The 12102-nt window shown below is 41.9% G+C and overlaps 1 protein-coding gene across 1 annotated transcript in view; it reads right to left on the reverse strand.

Moving 5' to 3' along the window:
• The window catches only part of AFF3 (ALF transcription elongation factor 3), a gene marked incomplete at both ends in the record, with an annotated part of 311611 nt that overhangs the window by 160086 nt on the left and 139423 nt on the right, over positions 1-12102 (reverse strand). The window contains one exon of the mRNA XM_082278052.1: positions 4656-4700. Within this exon, the coding sequence (XP_082134178.1) occupies positions 4656-4700 (45 nt within the window). The remainder of the gene's footprint in view (positions 1-4655; positions 4701-12102) is intronic.

The following is a 12102-nucleotide window of genomic DNA, read 5'->3' on the forward strand; positions in this document are numbered from 1 at the left end:
GCCAAACACTGTTTGCAGGCCAAACACTCAAACTATGCCGTCTCTACCCAGTTCAATGACACCGCTCATGTCAACACAAAAAAATCCAGGGAATTCACAAGGAACCTCTTCAATAATCAAAAGCTCAGCTTGCCTGTGGGTTTCCTTCCAACAAAGCTACCACAGCTCTAGGAAATTACAGCTAAGACTGTAAGAATAGCCAGATCAATCTCCACTTACCTTAAAAATCAAGAACTGCCTGCACTCAACATGCTCCCTTACTTCTTAAATCCATGGCAAATATTCTCAGAGTGCATCCTGTATTGGTTGCAACATTTAACTAACAGTGGAAAGGCAGGACCCTTGTTCCTCCCATTCTTTGAAAGTACTACAGTAAAATAAATGTTTTCTTTAAATGCCACCAGTCATAACAAGATACACAGTTCCACACACTAATGAAGTGAAATAGAAATCAGCCAAAATTACTATCACGGAATCATAGAATCATCATAGAATGGTTTGGGTCAGAAGGGGCCTTCCAGATCTTCTAGTTCCAACCCTTCTGCCAAGGGCAGGGACACCTTCCACTAGACCAGGTAGCTCAGGGCCCCATCCAACCTGGCCTTAAACACCTCAAGGGATGGGGCATCCACAGCTTCTGGGCAACCTGTTCCAGTGCCTCACCACTCTAACAGTAAAGAATTTCTTCCTAATATCTGATCTAAACCTACTCTCTTTTAGTTTGAATCCATTTCCCCTTGTCCTGTCACTACATGCTCTCGTGAAAAGTCTTTCTCCCTCTTTCTTGTAGGCTTCCTTCAGGTACTGGAAGGCTATAATTAGGTCAGCCCTAAGCCTTCTCTTTTCCAGGCTGAACAATCCCAGTTGTCTCAGCCTTTACTCACAGGAGAGGCTCTCCATCCCTCTAACCAAATTGGTGGTCTCCTCTGGACTTACTCCAACAGGTTGGTATCCTTCCTGTGCTGGGGACCCCAGAACTGAAGCAATCTCGCTTAGCAAGCCTGTGTTTTAGCAAGGAAGTGAATAGGTTGGCTTTGGCAATGTCTCAGGAACTCACATAGCAACTGCTCCATGCACAGTGGAACAAAGGGTGTTTGTGTAGTCTTAACTTTTATTTTCCACTTCAAAGTTTTCTATCATGTCCTCCAAGAACAATGTGAAGCTTACAAGGAATTGCCTTTTAAATCTAATAGCAAGTAATGAGCCTTTTCTCTCATGTTTTGACATTACATCTGTAACTTGGTCTTACTGGAGTTATTTACATCGAAGGCTCTCTTAGAAATTTCTCTATCCTCAAAGTGTGTGCCTGCAGCTGGACAGAGAAGTCAGTGTACTTTAAAGAAGTTGCTATAAATTAGTGCATGGGGTTAGATGAGGTTCAGGATTCCTGCAGTGATTATAAACTCTACAGGAGACCTTACAACAGCTCCAATCTCGACAGGGTTACTGTCTTGTTAATCAACCTCCTTCAGGACTGGAAGAGGTTCTGTGTCTCAGTACTTGGGGGCGTTCTCTGGAAGCTGCAGTTTTGTGCAGAAGGATCTGTCAGTTTACAAAGTCTATAGAGCTTTGATACATTTGGTAAAACAACATCAAAAAAGGCTAGACTTAAGCTGTGGCAACCTGTGTTACAGCAGACAGCAAAAAACCTTTAAATTCCTGTCACAGTTAGTGCAAAATCAGATTTGGTGATTTTAAAGCCATGCCTAAGTTGATTTTGCAGCCCAGGTGCGGATGTTAGCTCTGGCCATGGCCACATTCTGGAACCAGAGGGTGACAAGATCTGTGCACAAACCTGTCTCTTCTCACCTGCTGGGTGAAGGGAACACAGGGAAGCAGATGGAGCAGACCTGGGGCACATTTACTACTGCCCTCGGTCTTGACTGAGGAAACACGGACATGCCATGGAAGTACCTGTTTCATGGAAAAGCCACAGCCTGACTTGTGCAGGGAACACAACACCTAGAAAGAGGATGTTTTCTGCTTTGTGTTGTGCAAGAGACAGCTAAAATAGGGTGAAATGTTCCTTAAAAGGATGAATTCTAAGCATCTTCCTCCTTCTGCTGATGCTCCATACAGTAGGAGTGGCCCTTCCCATAACAAACACATTCCAGCATGCCAGCCATCTTTTCTGAGGGGAACACAAGTATTGTAGCTGCTGTGGCTTTTCACTGTCTGCCTTTGGGCACCTGTATAGAAACTTCCTATATTCTGTCTGAAAAGAAGCAAAACTTTGGCTTTATTATGTGAATAGCACCTCCAACAAAAACATGGAAATGGCATTCCTTATAAACAGTCTGTTTCAGAAAAGTAGAAAATCTGTGTTACAACTTCATGGATCTGCTCAGGACAAAAAGAGGGCATGAAGAGGGATGGAAATGTCTAGATGCCAGTAAATTACAAAGTAAGCAGCAAAGGTACATTATTACTGTTGCTGTTTTCAGTAATTATCAGTGACAACAACCACCGCAGAGCTGGATTTGTATTACGAGAGTACCTAAGCACTGCTTTTGTAATACACAGCAGTTCCTTGACATAGAAAATCCACTTTTCAGTACAAAAGAGAGCAGAAGGATATATTTGACCTGACAGAGTATTACAAGAAACAACTGGGACAAAAATGTTCAAGCATGAGAAACAGTGGTAGAACCCTGACCTCACTGGTTTTCCACCATCCTTGGGAAAAAAGGACCCCCTTTAGAGAGGATTGGGAGGTAGCTATTTAGCTGATTGGGAAAGTTTTCAAGGCTCTTCCCAGATCTGAGAGGAAGCATGGGAGAAATTAACTGGTGTTAAACTTAGCAACATTTTGACATCACCGGGTAAGCTAAAGTGGGATTTAATACGTTAGCAGGGACTGGAGGCCTTAAAATCAGAGACAAATAGCTGTATTTGATGTGATAGAGAAGGAGATGACAGTGGTGATATGTAAAGACAAACGTCTCCGGGCAAGATGTCAAGCTAGGAAAATGATCTGCGCAGAAGCATGAGTGGAGGTTGGTAACATTGCATTTGTCAAAAACTAGGAAAGGATGCAGCAGCAATCAAAGTGTGAAATGAGAATTTTGGACCGAAGACTTACACCCTTGAGAATAAAGAGCTTCATCAGAAATACTATAGAGTAACAGCGTGGAAGATTTACATGTAGTCTCAGACACAGAGACACAAGGGCAGTTCAGAATAGAAAGTGATGCCCAGCTTTGCACATATGGAAGATGGGCAGACTGGTGAGGTTACCCATCATGAAGCTTGACAAAAGAATTTCTTTAGGAACATTGCAAAGGAAGAAAAAGAAAGAGCAGCAGCTGTGTGCATTGTTTTGGAGATGCACCTTACTATCTCTAGTCATACAGTGCATTTTTCTTCTCAGATGGAGTCTCTTACATACCTATCTTCCTCTGTGAGGAAGGAAGTGTGCCTCTTCTACATTTTTGCTTAATTGCATGAGCCCAACTACAGAACCTAAAGGAGGAAGACCAGCTTCTCTGACTGTTCATTTTAAAAGCCTTGCATAAAAAGGGGAGTCTGAGCCTCACATCACATCATGAATTCATGATATCTGCTACTAATTTGTAAGAAGCAGCAGGGACTGTGGCTAAGGCTTGTTGAATATGCACCTAAGTCCTAACAAAGCCTACTTTGTAAATGTTAGCTAAGTAAAAACTCTGCCAGTGAAGTCATAAGCAATACATCATCATCACCCTTCGATAAACTCTTTGTCCAGTTTAAGAATTAAAAGCTGCATTTTGAGGGAGAATGGAGAAATGCCTTTAGAAACAACAGACTTAATGCACTGCTGATCTCCAAACCAAATATTTATAGCCCTGTGGTTTATAAATCATCAGAAATATTTGGGTGCTGGGATATCCAAGAGGTAGAAGCACATACAGTAATAGGGAGGTTTTATCATTCCATCTACCTTGCTTTGTGTTTCAATCACTATTACATCAGATTTTTAAGCATTGTGAATTACTGAATTATCATTTTTGAAAAAGAACCAAAATAACCACGAGTTAAAATATTACGGAAAACTTTCACTGTTTATAAATTTTTCTGCCACAGAAAATAATCAATATCCAAGTTGATTCAAGCCAAGATCTGTCTGGATGTGTATTAATTTGCTCCATGAAAATAAACTAGAAATTACTATGATAAAAGAAATAATAATGAAATATGGAAATAACTACAGATTTTGCACATTGTCATTATATAATGGACATAATGAAAATAATGACATTACATAATTAAATCCAGGTGGAAAATGACCTTCGTAGACCTCCCTTCAAAATTAAGATTTTTGACAGTCATGATTAATGGAAACATGCACTTTGCATGGTTTGTAAACCTGAAACATCATTGTACATTTCAGTTTATAATTTATCCCATTATCTGCTTCTCCATGCATGAAGGTCAGCTGTACTGGCATAAAGTAGCAGTGAAATCCACAGGCTTTGAAAGGTTGTTCTCACAGATTTTTCAATTATTTTTCATGAGGAAATAATTTTGCCTACTTTTTCCTTAGAAAGATGACAATCTAAAAGAGGAAAATTTTAAGAGCAGTAATTGCAATATTCTCATTATTCTCATATGTCTCATATATCTTTTCAGAGCAAACAAAATGGGACTGGAAAAAAAAGATTTTTCAGGATTCCTACCCGCAATATTTCTTCAATGCAGCTGTTATCTCCTGTTCCACTGTCCTGTAAACAAAGTGAGAAGACAGTTTGTTTATGTTTTAAAAAGAAATAACAAATAGGTCTGAGGACATGGTTGTCACATGTAATATATTCCGAACTCTATTACAGTTTCAAAATGAGGCCAAGTCTTTCCAGCATCTGAAAAGTTGCACTGCTTAAAATTCTCAAATTATTCCCCATCATCACCACAGGAAGATGCAATATTTACAGTGTTTACATATGACTGCAACATATTTGTATAAATTCATAAGACTTTGTTCACACCACTTTTGGGTGTGGTTTCTGCAGTTTTGGCTCTACTGCGTATGAGTAAGCAGAAGCAAAGCAGTTATTGCATGTACATGGATCCAGTGTGCATTTATTTATATTAAATAAATAACATCTCTCCACATCCTTTGTGCAGCAAAGCTCTGCAGTGACACTGTCTGTGCAAAGCCTGACGTTGTATAGGGTAGAGGCCCCTGTGCTGCTGAGCGGAGAGCTGCAGAGACTGCAATACAGGCAGCAACACTGAGCATGGGCACAGCAGTCCTGAGAAGCTGTATTTCCTGAAATGCTGACTCTAAGCCCACCCAATACACTGTGGGACTGAGGGTGCAGAAGAATTAGACTCTCCCAAGCAGTATGACTCACTCCAGAGCCACTCTGGAGAGGGGAAGTCAGAGATTTGGCAGGGCAGCTATTGCCCTGCCGGAACCATCCAGACAGTGCCTCACCTCCATGCTCAGCCTGGGTGTTCATCAGGACCCAAACTTCTGCCAGCAAGGATGAGGCAGCGTGAGACACATACCCCCACTCCCTCCAGCCTGCCCTCTGCCCACAGTTTGCTCGTGCTGCCCGGCACAACTGGGAAGACAGGGCACACTTGGATGGAGTTACTGATGCTGAGGGGGTGCCCATCTCCTACAACTCTCCACAAGATAACAGGTGGCTGCTGCATCCAGCAAGCTGTCTGGGGACTTCCTTCACCACACCATACTCCCTGACAATCCCCCAAAGAAAGGTGTTCATCTTTTTGCAGGACAGAACTAACTCAGGAAGGAGGGGACTGGGGCTTGAGGTCTTCCCATGTGGGAAAGGGCGATAGAAAAAATCCATCTGGTAATTACTGTACCCAAAGAACTAGCAGAGAGGTGAGCTTGGTCTTCTCCTCTCATTTTCAAAAACCACCTGCATGTTCTGAATTTTCAGGTGTGCACCCGGAGATACATCAGAGCAATTTGTTTTTCCAAACTGCTGAGCTCTTCTCATCTGGAAATCAGACTTCTCTACCACATCTGTATTTGTACACCCAGAAAACCAGGAGGCATTTTCAAAAATGGATTCCTCTGTGCCTACTAAAGCCAAATGATTGCACTGACCAGTTTGTGTGAGTTCTGGACACTCTTACCACCACTTCTCAGTGTGAGCTGAGGGACTCAGGAGGTCTGGGTCTTCAGCTGCTTAAAGCCCACTAGCTGTAACCAAGGTCAGGAGAACAACAGCCATGCATATGCAAAAGAACTATTTATGTTTTCTAATTTTTTGTGGCTGTTATTTCATGCCAATTCATAGAAAGTCATAAGTGCTTTATTGTCTGCGCTCCTGTTAAATCTTTGCTGAATATGGCCCTTGATTGTTAAACAAATGAATCACATTAACTCTTCATGAAACACAGTCCATCAGCTTTACAGTTCACTACAGTTCACTACTACAGTAGTTCATTACTATGCTGATTTCAAAGGCAAAGGTACTAAAAATGTGGTGAAGTCAGACTTTGGAGAATTACTCATATCTGATATATGGATGCTGAAGAGAAGCTGCAGCCCTGAGCAGATAGTCTTGTTCTGACCTCAGTCCTGCCCCTGAGGAGCTGCACAGCACCACATGTGACATTCCTGTCACAGGAGCAGGAGGACAAGTGTTCATGTTGCCAGTGAACCTAGCAAGACAGAGAAAAACAACAATCTCTGGATATTTAATAATTTAAAAATTCATATTAGATAATGCTATTTCTCTCTTCTCTGTGGGTTTCCATCTACTTTTTCCCTTTCCTTCCCCAAGCCCCAGTCTATTCACTTGTTATCCCACTAACAACAGTGGAGAGTTTAAAGCCCTCATCACGAGTCCCTTGTTTACAGAGCAACAAATTTACTGCCACCCTTAAGTTCTCTGTTCTAGTCTACTGCCATCTTACAGAAGAAGGGATAAGATGACCATATGATCTCATGCTGTATAGAATACACTGAACGTAGGATAAAATGATGATCTCTCTTTCTCTGTAAGGATAAAAATACTAAACGCGAATTTGGCAACAGGCTATTTCAGACTAGGATTGGGAACAAGCGTCTGCTACAAAATTAAACAATTCTCCTGGAAGTGTAGTGAAATAAGTCTGCAACTACTCGTCAGCAAGAAATTTTGCTTTCTATTACCCCAGAAATAAAACCTTAGCTTTTCTTTAGCCCATCATCTCTCTGGGCAGGAAGTAAAAAACTTTTCACATCTCTCTCTCAATATCATCACACAGCCTCTCAAAGGGTGAAATATAAGCTAGAAACACAAAACCAAAGACAATCTATGCAAAACTGATATAATATTTGGGGAAACCCCCCCTCTCTTTCCATATTTTCCTCTTTGTTTTTCATCTTCTGAGTGTCAGATATAAAATTCTTAATTTATTTTGCTTTGAATACTTGCAAAGATCTTAACATTACTGTTGATATCAAACTTTCTAGAACATCCACTACATCTCTACTGACATTACAGAAGAAGATGCGCTGCCATGGAATCTGGCAATCCGAATTTAACTTCATGGCCGCAGTTTAATTAAAAAAAATCTATAAGCAAAAGCTGGTAAATGTTTCTTGAAATCTGAATTAACAGACGGGACTGCATTAGCCGCAGGGAACAAGCAGCACAGAGCCCTTGACACGCTATTTGCTTCGGTGGACTTCCCGATCCGAGCACCCTTGCGTTGGTGCCGGCTGTGTGACGCAGCCCCTGCGTAAGGCTGATGTCGGCAGTGCTGGCAGGCTCTGCAAAGCCTCTCACCAGCCACAGGACACTTGTGCAATGAACGTTTTAATTGGGTTTTTTAAAAAGAAATTTAAACCAAATAAAGGTTTTGAGGCTGCTGTTGCAAGCTAAGCTGAGGAGCTGCTCCCCTGTGTTTGTTCTGACACTGATGAACCCGTGTCGTTTGTCTCCCGTTCTGTTTTGCGATCTGTCATAACAAACTTGCCTCACTGAACCTCCAGTGGACCATCAGCGAAATACTGGCAAGTCTTGGGGAGCTGTCAGGGGAGTTGGCTCAGCCTCTTCCCCCTGCGATGCTGTGCCCATTACCTTCGTCACTCAGTCAGCACAGCCTGCAGAACGCCAAACATCTGCACACACGGGCGGCTGCCGTGCAGGCTGGCAGGAGGATGCGAGGAGCTGCCGCCGAGGATAACAGCAGTGGCTGCTGAAGAAATAGCCGGGAGCGTCGTGCTGCTGATAACACGAGCAGCTAATTACTATGCAAAGCACAGGGAACTGTAAGAAACAAGGCTGAATAAAGGCTACATCGAATTCTTGGGAAACGGGATGTCATTTCAAAAAAAGCTACCTCTGTGCAAATTTTATTTCAGAGCATTACTTTTTTTTTTTCTTCCCTTACCAAGAGCTTTCACATGGAGATATATAAAGAAACCTCTCTGAAAGGAATTGCCTATCTTGTGATACTTTTCCCTCCTTTCAAATCTTTATGTCGAGGAAAGAAAGAAAAATCTTCTACAAGTATCTATTTCCATTTTAGCCCAAGAGATTTTTATGATGCAAGCTTTGGGTGCTGTCATTGTTTGGACTGTGCTAGGTGTTTGTAAAAAGTGTCCAGAAGTTGTTGGATTTTTGCCTCCAGTATCAATTAAGCATAAGTATGATCTTCAGAAACCTGAGGTACATACTTGTCCCCTCAGTGGGAGCCAGGCTGGTTGTGTCATCTCCAACCAGAGGCATGACAGTGGCCACCCCATGTCCTCCCCACGCACAGGCACGGCACAGCACTGCTGACTGTGGGGCTGCAGGATTTCCCCTGGGGCCTAAAGGGACGCTTCAGGCACTGAATGTTGGCAGGCAATAACCTAAATCCATGATGAATCAAAACAGGAAAAAAGGCGGGGGGGAAATCTCACACTGATGGACCTTGATCTGAAAGAATATTAGAAATGTTTCTTTGCCAGGCAACACACACACACACACACACACACACATGTGCATATACACAACATTTTCTATGCAATCCATTTGCTAGAAAGGAATATCCAGTATGAAGAAGTAAACTCCTTATCTTTTTACTTATCCATAAGTGTGGCTTCTGCCTGTTGGGTTCAGGAGAACCATTACTCTCAACAAAGTTTCCCTTTGATCATTTCTCTAAAGAGATCTTAACACATTCAAGTTGTGGTATTTGCTGGAATTTAACAGGGTTTCATGCCTGAGATCGGAGATGTGATTTCTAGGGGTTCTGTAGAAATACGGCTAGGCTGTTGAAAGGAATTTTTGGGAGGTGTTATTTGCAGATGCCCAGGAAGGGCTTTTATACATTCAGGGCTTAACTTGTTACTCACTTCCTTACATGAGCTACATCCTCCAAAATGCTCTTTATGGAGTGGTTGTGCTGAACCCACACTGCTATGGAGAGAAAAGGAAGGACTTTGAACCTCAGGAAAGGTGGGCTGGTTAAAAGATTAGACCTCAGCCTAGTTAAAAATTTACCTTTTTGCCCCTCAGGAAATACCCACTTCTTGTAATGTTTTCCTTCTGAATGGGGACCTCGGGGCAGGCTAGCTACTTGTTGATTGTATCCCTTTGGCTATGCTCCCTTTCAAAATGCAACTGCGTCACATCACTACTTTAAAAATTATACTTTAGGAAGCATTCTTCAATTCAGTTGAAAAATCAAAATTTGATTAGGTCAAAATACTTCAAAGACAAATTTTAAGAAATATAATCTGTAGTCATAGAATCAGATATGGCCTAAATCAAGAAGTCATTAAAACAAAATATCAAATGTTTCTCTCCAAATTTGAGAATTTTTACTTTAAGGAAACATTTTCTTCAAGCAAGAATGAAAATGGGTTTGATCAAAATCAACATGGATGCAGACATTTTCAGTTGTGATAACCTGGAAGATCCCATAGAAAAAGGATTAAGTAGGAAAAACCAGAACAGAATTAAAAATTGTATTTATCTTTTCTTCTTCTCCCTCTTTGAGAACAATGGCATTTCAATCTTGATGGGTGATGTGACACCTACCAGCAGTGTTTCCACCTACCTTTAGAGGGACAGACTTCAGGGAGCCATGACACACTGTGGTGAGCCTCATTTCACTGGATGGCATTAGTAAAGCCTGTGCCTTCCGTGAAGAAGACTCCTAATCTCGCTCTGAGGATGCAGGCAAGCAGGGCTGAGCTGCATAGGGTTACACCAAGGAAAGAGACAAAAAGAGAGGGCTCAGGAAACTTGATTTTCTGTTCCTGATATTGGAAAGCTTTACTTTGCACTCATGCTATGCCTTACCACTAATGGGAGTGCCAGTGGCCATGGTGTGTTGATACCGTAGTTTTCTCCTGTGCTTTGCATTGCTGTAGTAGGAGCTGTTTCACTTTTGCTGTGAGGAATTGCTGACACTTCTTTAGACACAGAGAAGTGCAGGAGGGAAATGGGAAAGAAGAGCTAAATTCTCCTCAAGGTCTGTGTCAGAAAGTGTTGCACTAATTAAAGTCATTAAATCCATCTGTTTCCCAGTCACTGTTAATAAATTGTTACCTTTAATAAACCCATCTCTTTTGAAATGGAGCCATCATATTTTTTAAGGGGATTATTTTTCCTACCAAGGGATCTTGCAACACTCTTCTTGGTTCAAAAGGGAAGAGGAGTAGATTTAAAGAAGATTTTATTTCAAGGAAAAAAGAAGAGCAAATGATGAAAGTCATCCAGCTTTGCTTTAATGAAAGTATCTATCTGTACTAATTGGGAGCCTCACTGCAACTGGAATATCATGGACACACCCTAGTCTTGTACCAGGAACAGGAATATATTCCGGCTAATCAAGTAAGATGAATCCAAAATATCTGTACATAGAGAGAACTAACAAATGATCCAATAGACTTGCCATGCACACTAGGAAAGAGAAGCAAGAGCACATTTTGCTCTTGATGAATGACACTCTCTCACAGCAGTGTGCTCAGCAGCTCCCCCACAACTGAGGCAGAACAGCAGCTTTTGCAGAGCAAGAGCCTCCAGAAGAAAGACTAGAGAGAAGTTCATAGAGCCATAATCCAGAGTATCACAAGCCTTAGGCTGTGCTGGCCTTATATGCAGACCTGAGGTTCAGGTTGGTGTCTAGATGAAGATGGATGTACTGTGGATGTGTAAGTAAAGCCTTTCACCACACTGTATTGTTTTTAAAAGAGCAAGGAAATGATGTTAGAGTGTAACTCCTCCGATATGTGTCCTTGGCCTGTCCCAGAGCTTGAGACACCTCCTGTCCATGTACTGCCTGGCCTGAAGTAAGTGTTGAAAAGCCAGGGTCAGAAAGTGAAATGATGCTGAAGGGCTGCCATCTGGATGGCTGCTGGGAGATTCACCATGGCTTAGACTCCTACAGCCCAGTTTGGAGGGGATTTGGAAGGGCTGGGTCTGGCCATGTGTTGAGAGGTCATCAAACTGACAAGATGGTCTGAGTCCAAGTCTCAGTGTCCACACCACAAAAAAAAAAATCAAAACAATTAAAGGCGAAGAACCCTTCTTAACCCTCCCTGCTCTCTCCATCTGTAAGGGTCATCGAACAGTCAATGACTGGAGCTGCACCAGTAACATTTCATCTAGTAAAAGATGCTTGGGAGCCTCAAATGAAACCTACTGGCAGATCAGTGGAGTGATTTTACAGGCTTTTACATTATATTAATAAAAATAAAACTCCAAACATGCCAGAATTACACCGTGACCCAGAACAATAAAGTGAAGCTGTAATGGAGATGAACTGCATTGTTCTATTAATAAAATATAAAGGTTTTATTGTTATTGGGAAAGATTGATTGATTCAAATCAATACCATGTCACAGCATATTAATGTTTTTCTTCACTAATGAAAAAACAGGGCCTGATGTGATTACGCTCTCTTACTACCCATTTGAAATATATGATGCGCTGGTGATAATGAAGATTGCAGCTTTCAGTTTTACTCCTTGCTAGATGCTTGATCCTGGGGAGGTGCTGAGTGAGTCACCTGTGCTTTCAGAAAAGTCTGCAGGAGAGGAAGGTAACTAACGTTTATGAAAATGCTGTCAAACCCCCTCTGACCGGACTCCACCATCCCTGCTTCCCACCGAAAAACTGGAAAAAGCCATGGAGGACCTCTGGAAAAGTCTTCAGCCTACTA

The sequence above is a fragment of the Coloeus monedula genome (genome assembly GCF_965178545.1).
Source record: "Coloeus monedula genome assembly, chromosome: 3".
In the NCBI taxonomy this organism is placed as follows: Eukaryota; Metazoa; Chordata; class Aves; order Passeriformes; family Corvidae; genus Coloeus; species Coloeus monedula.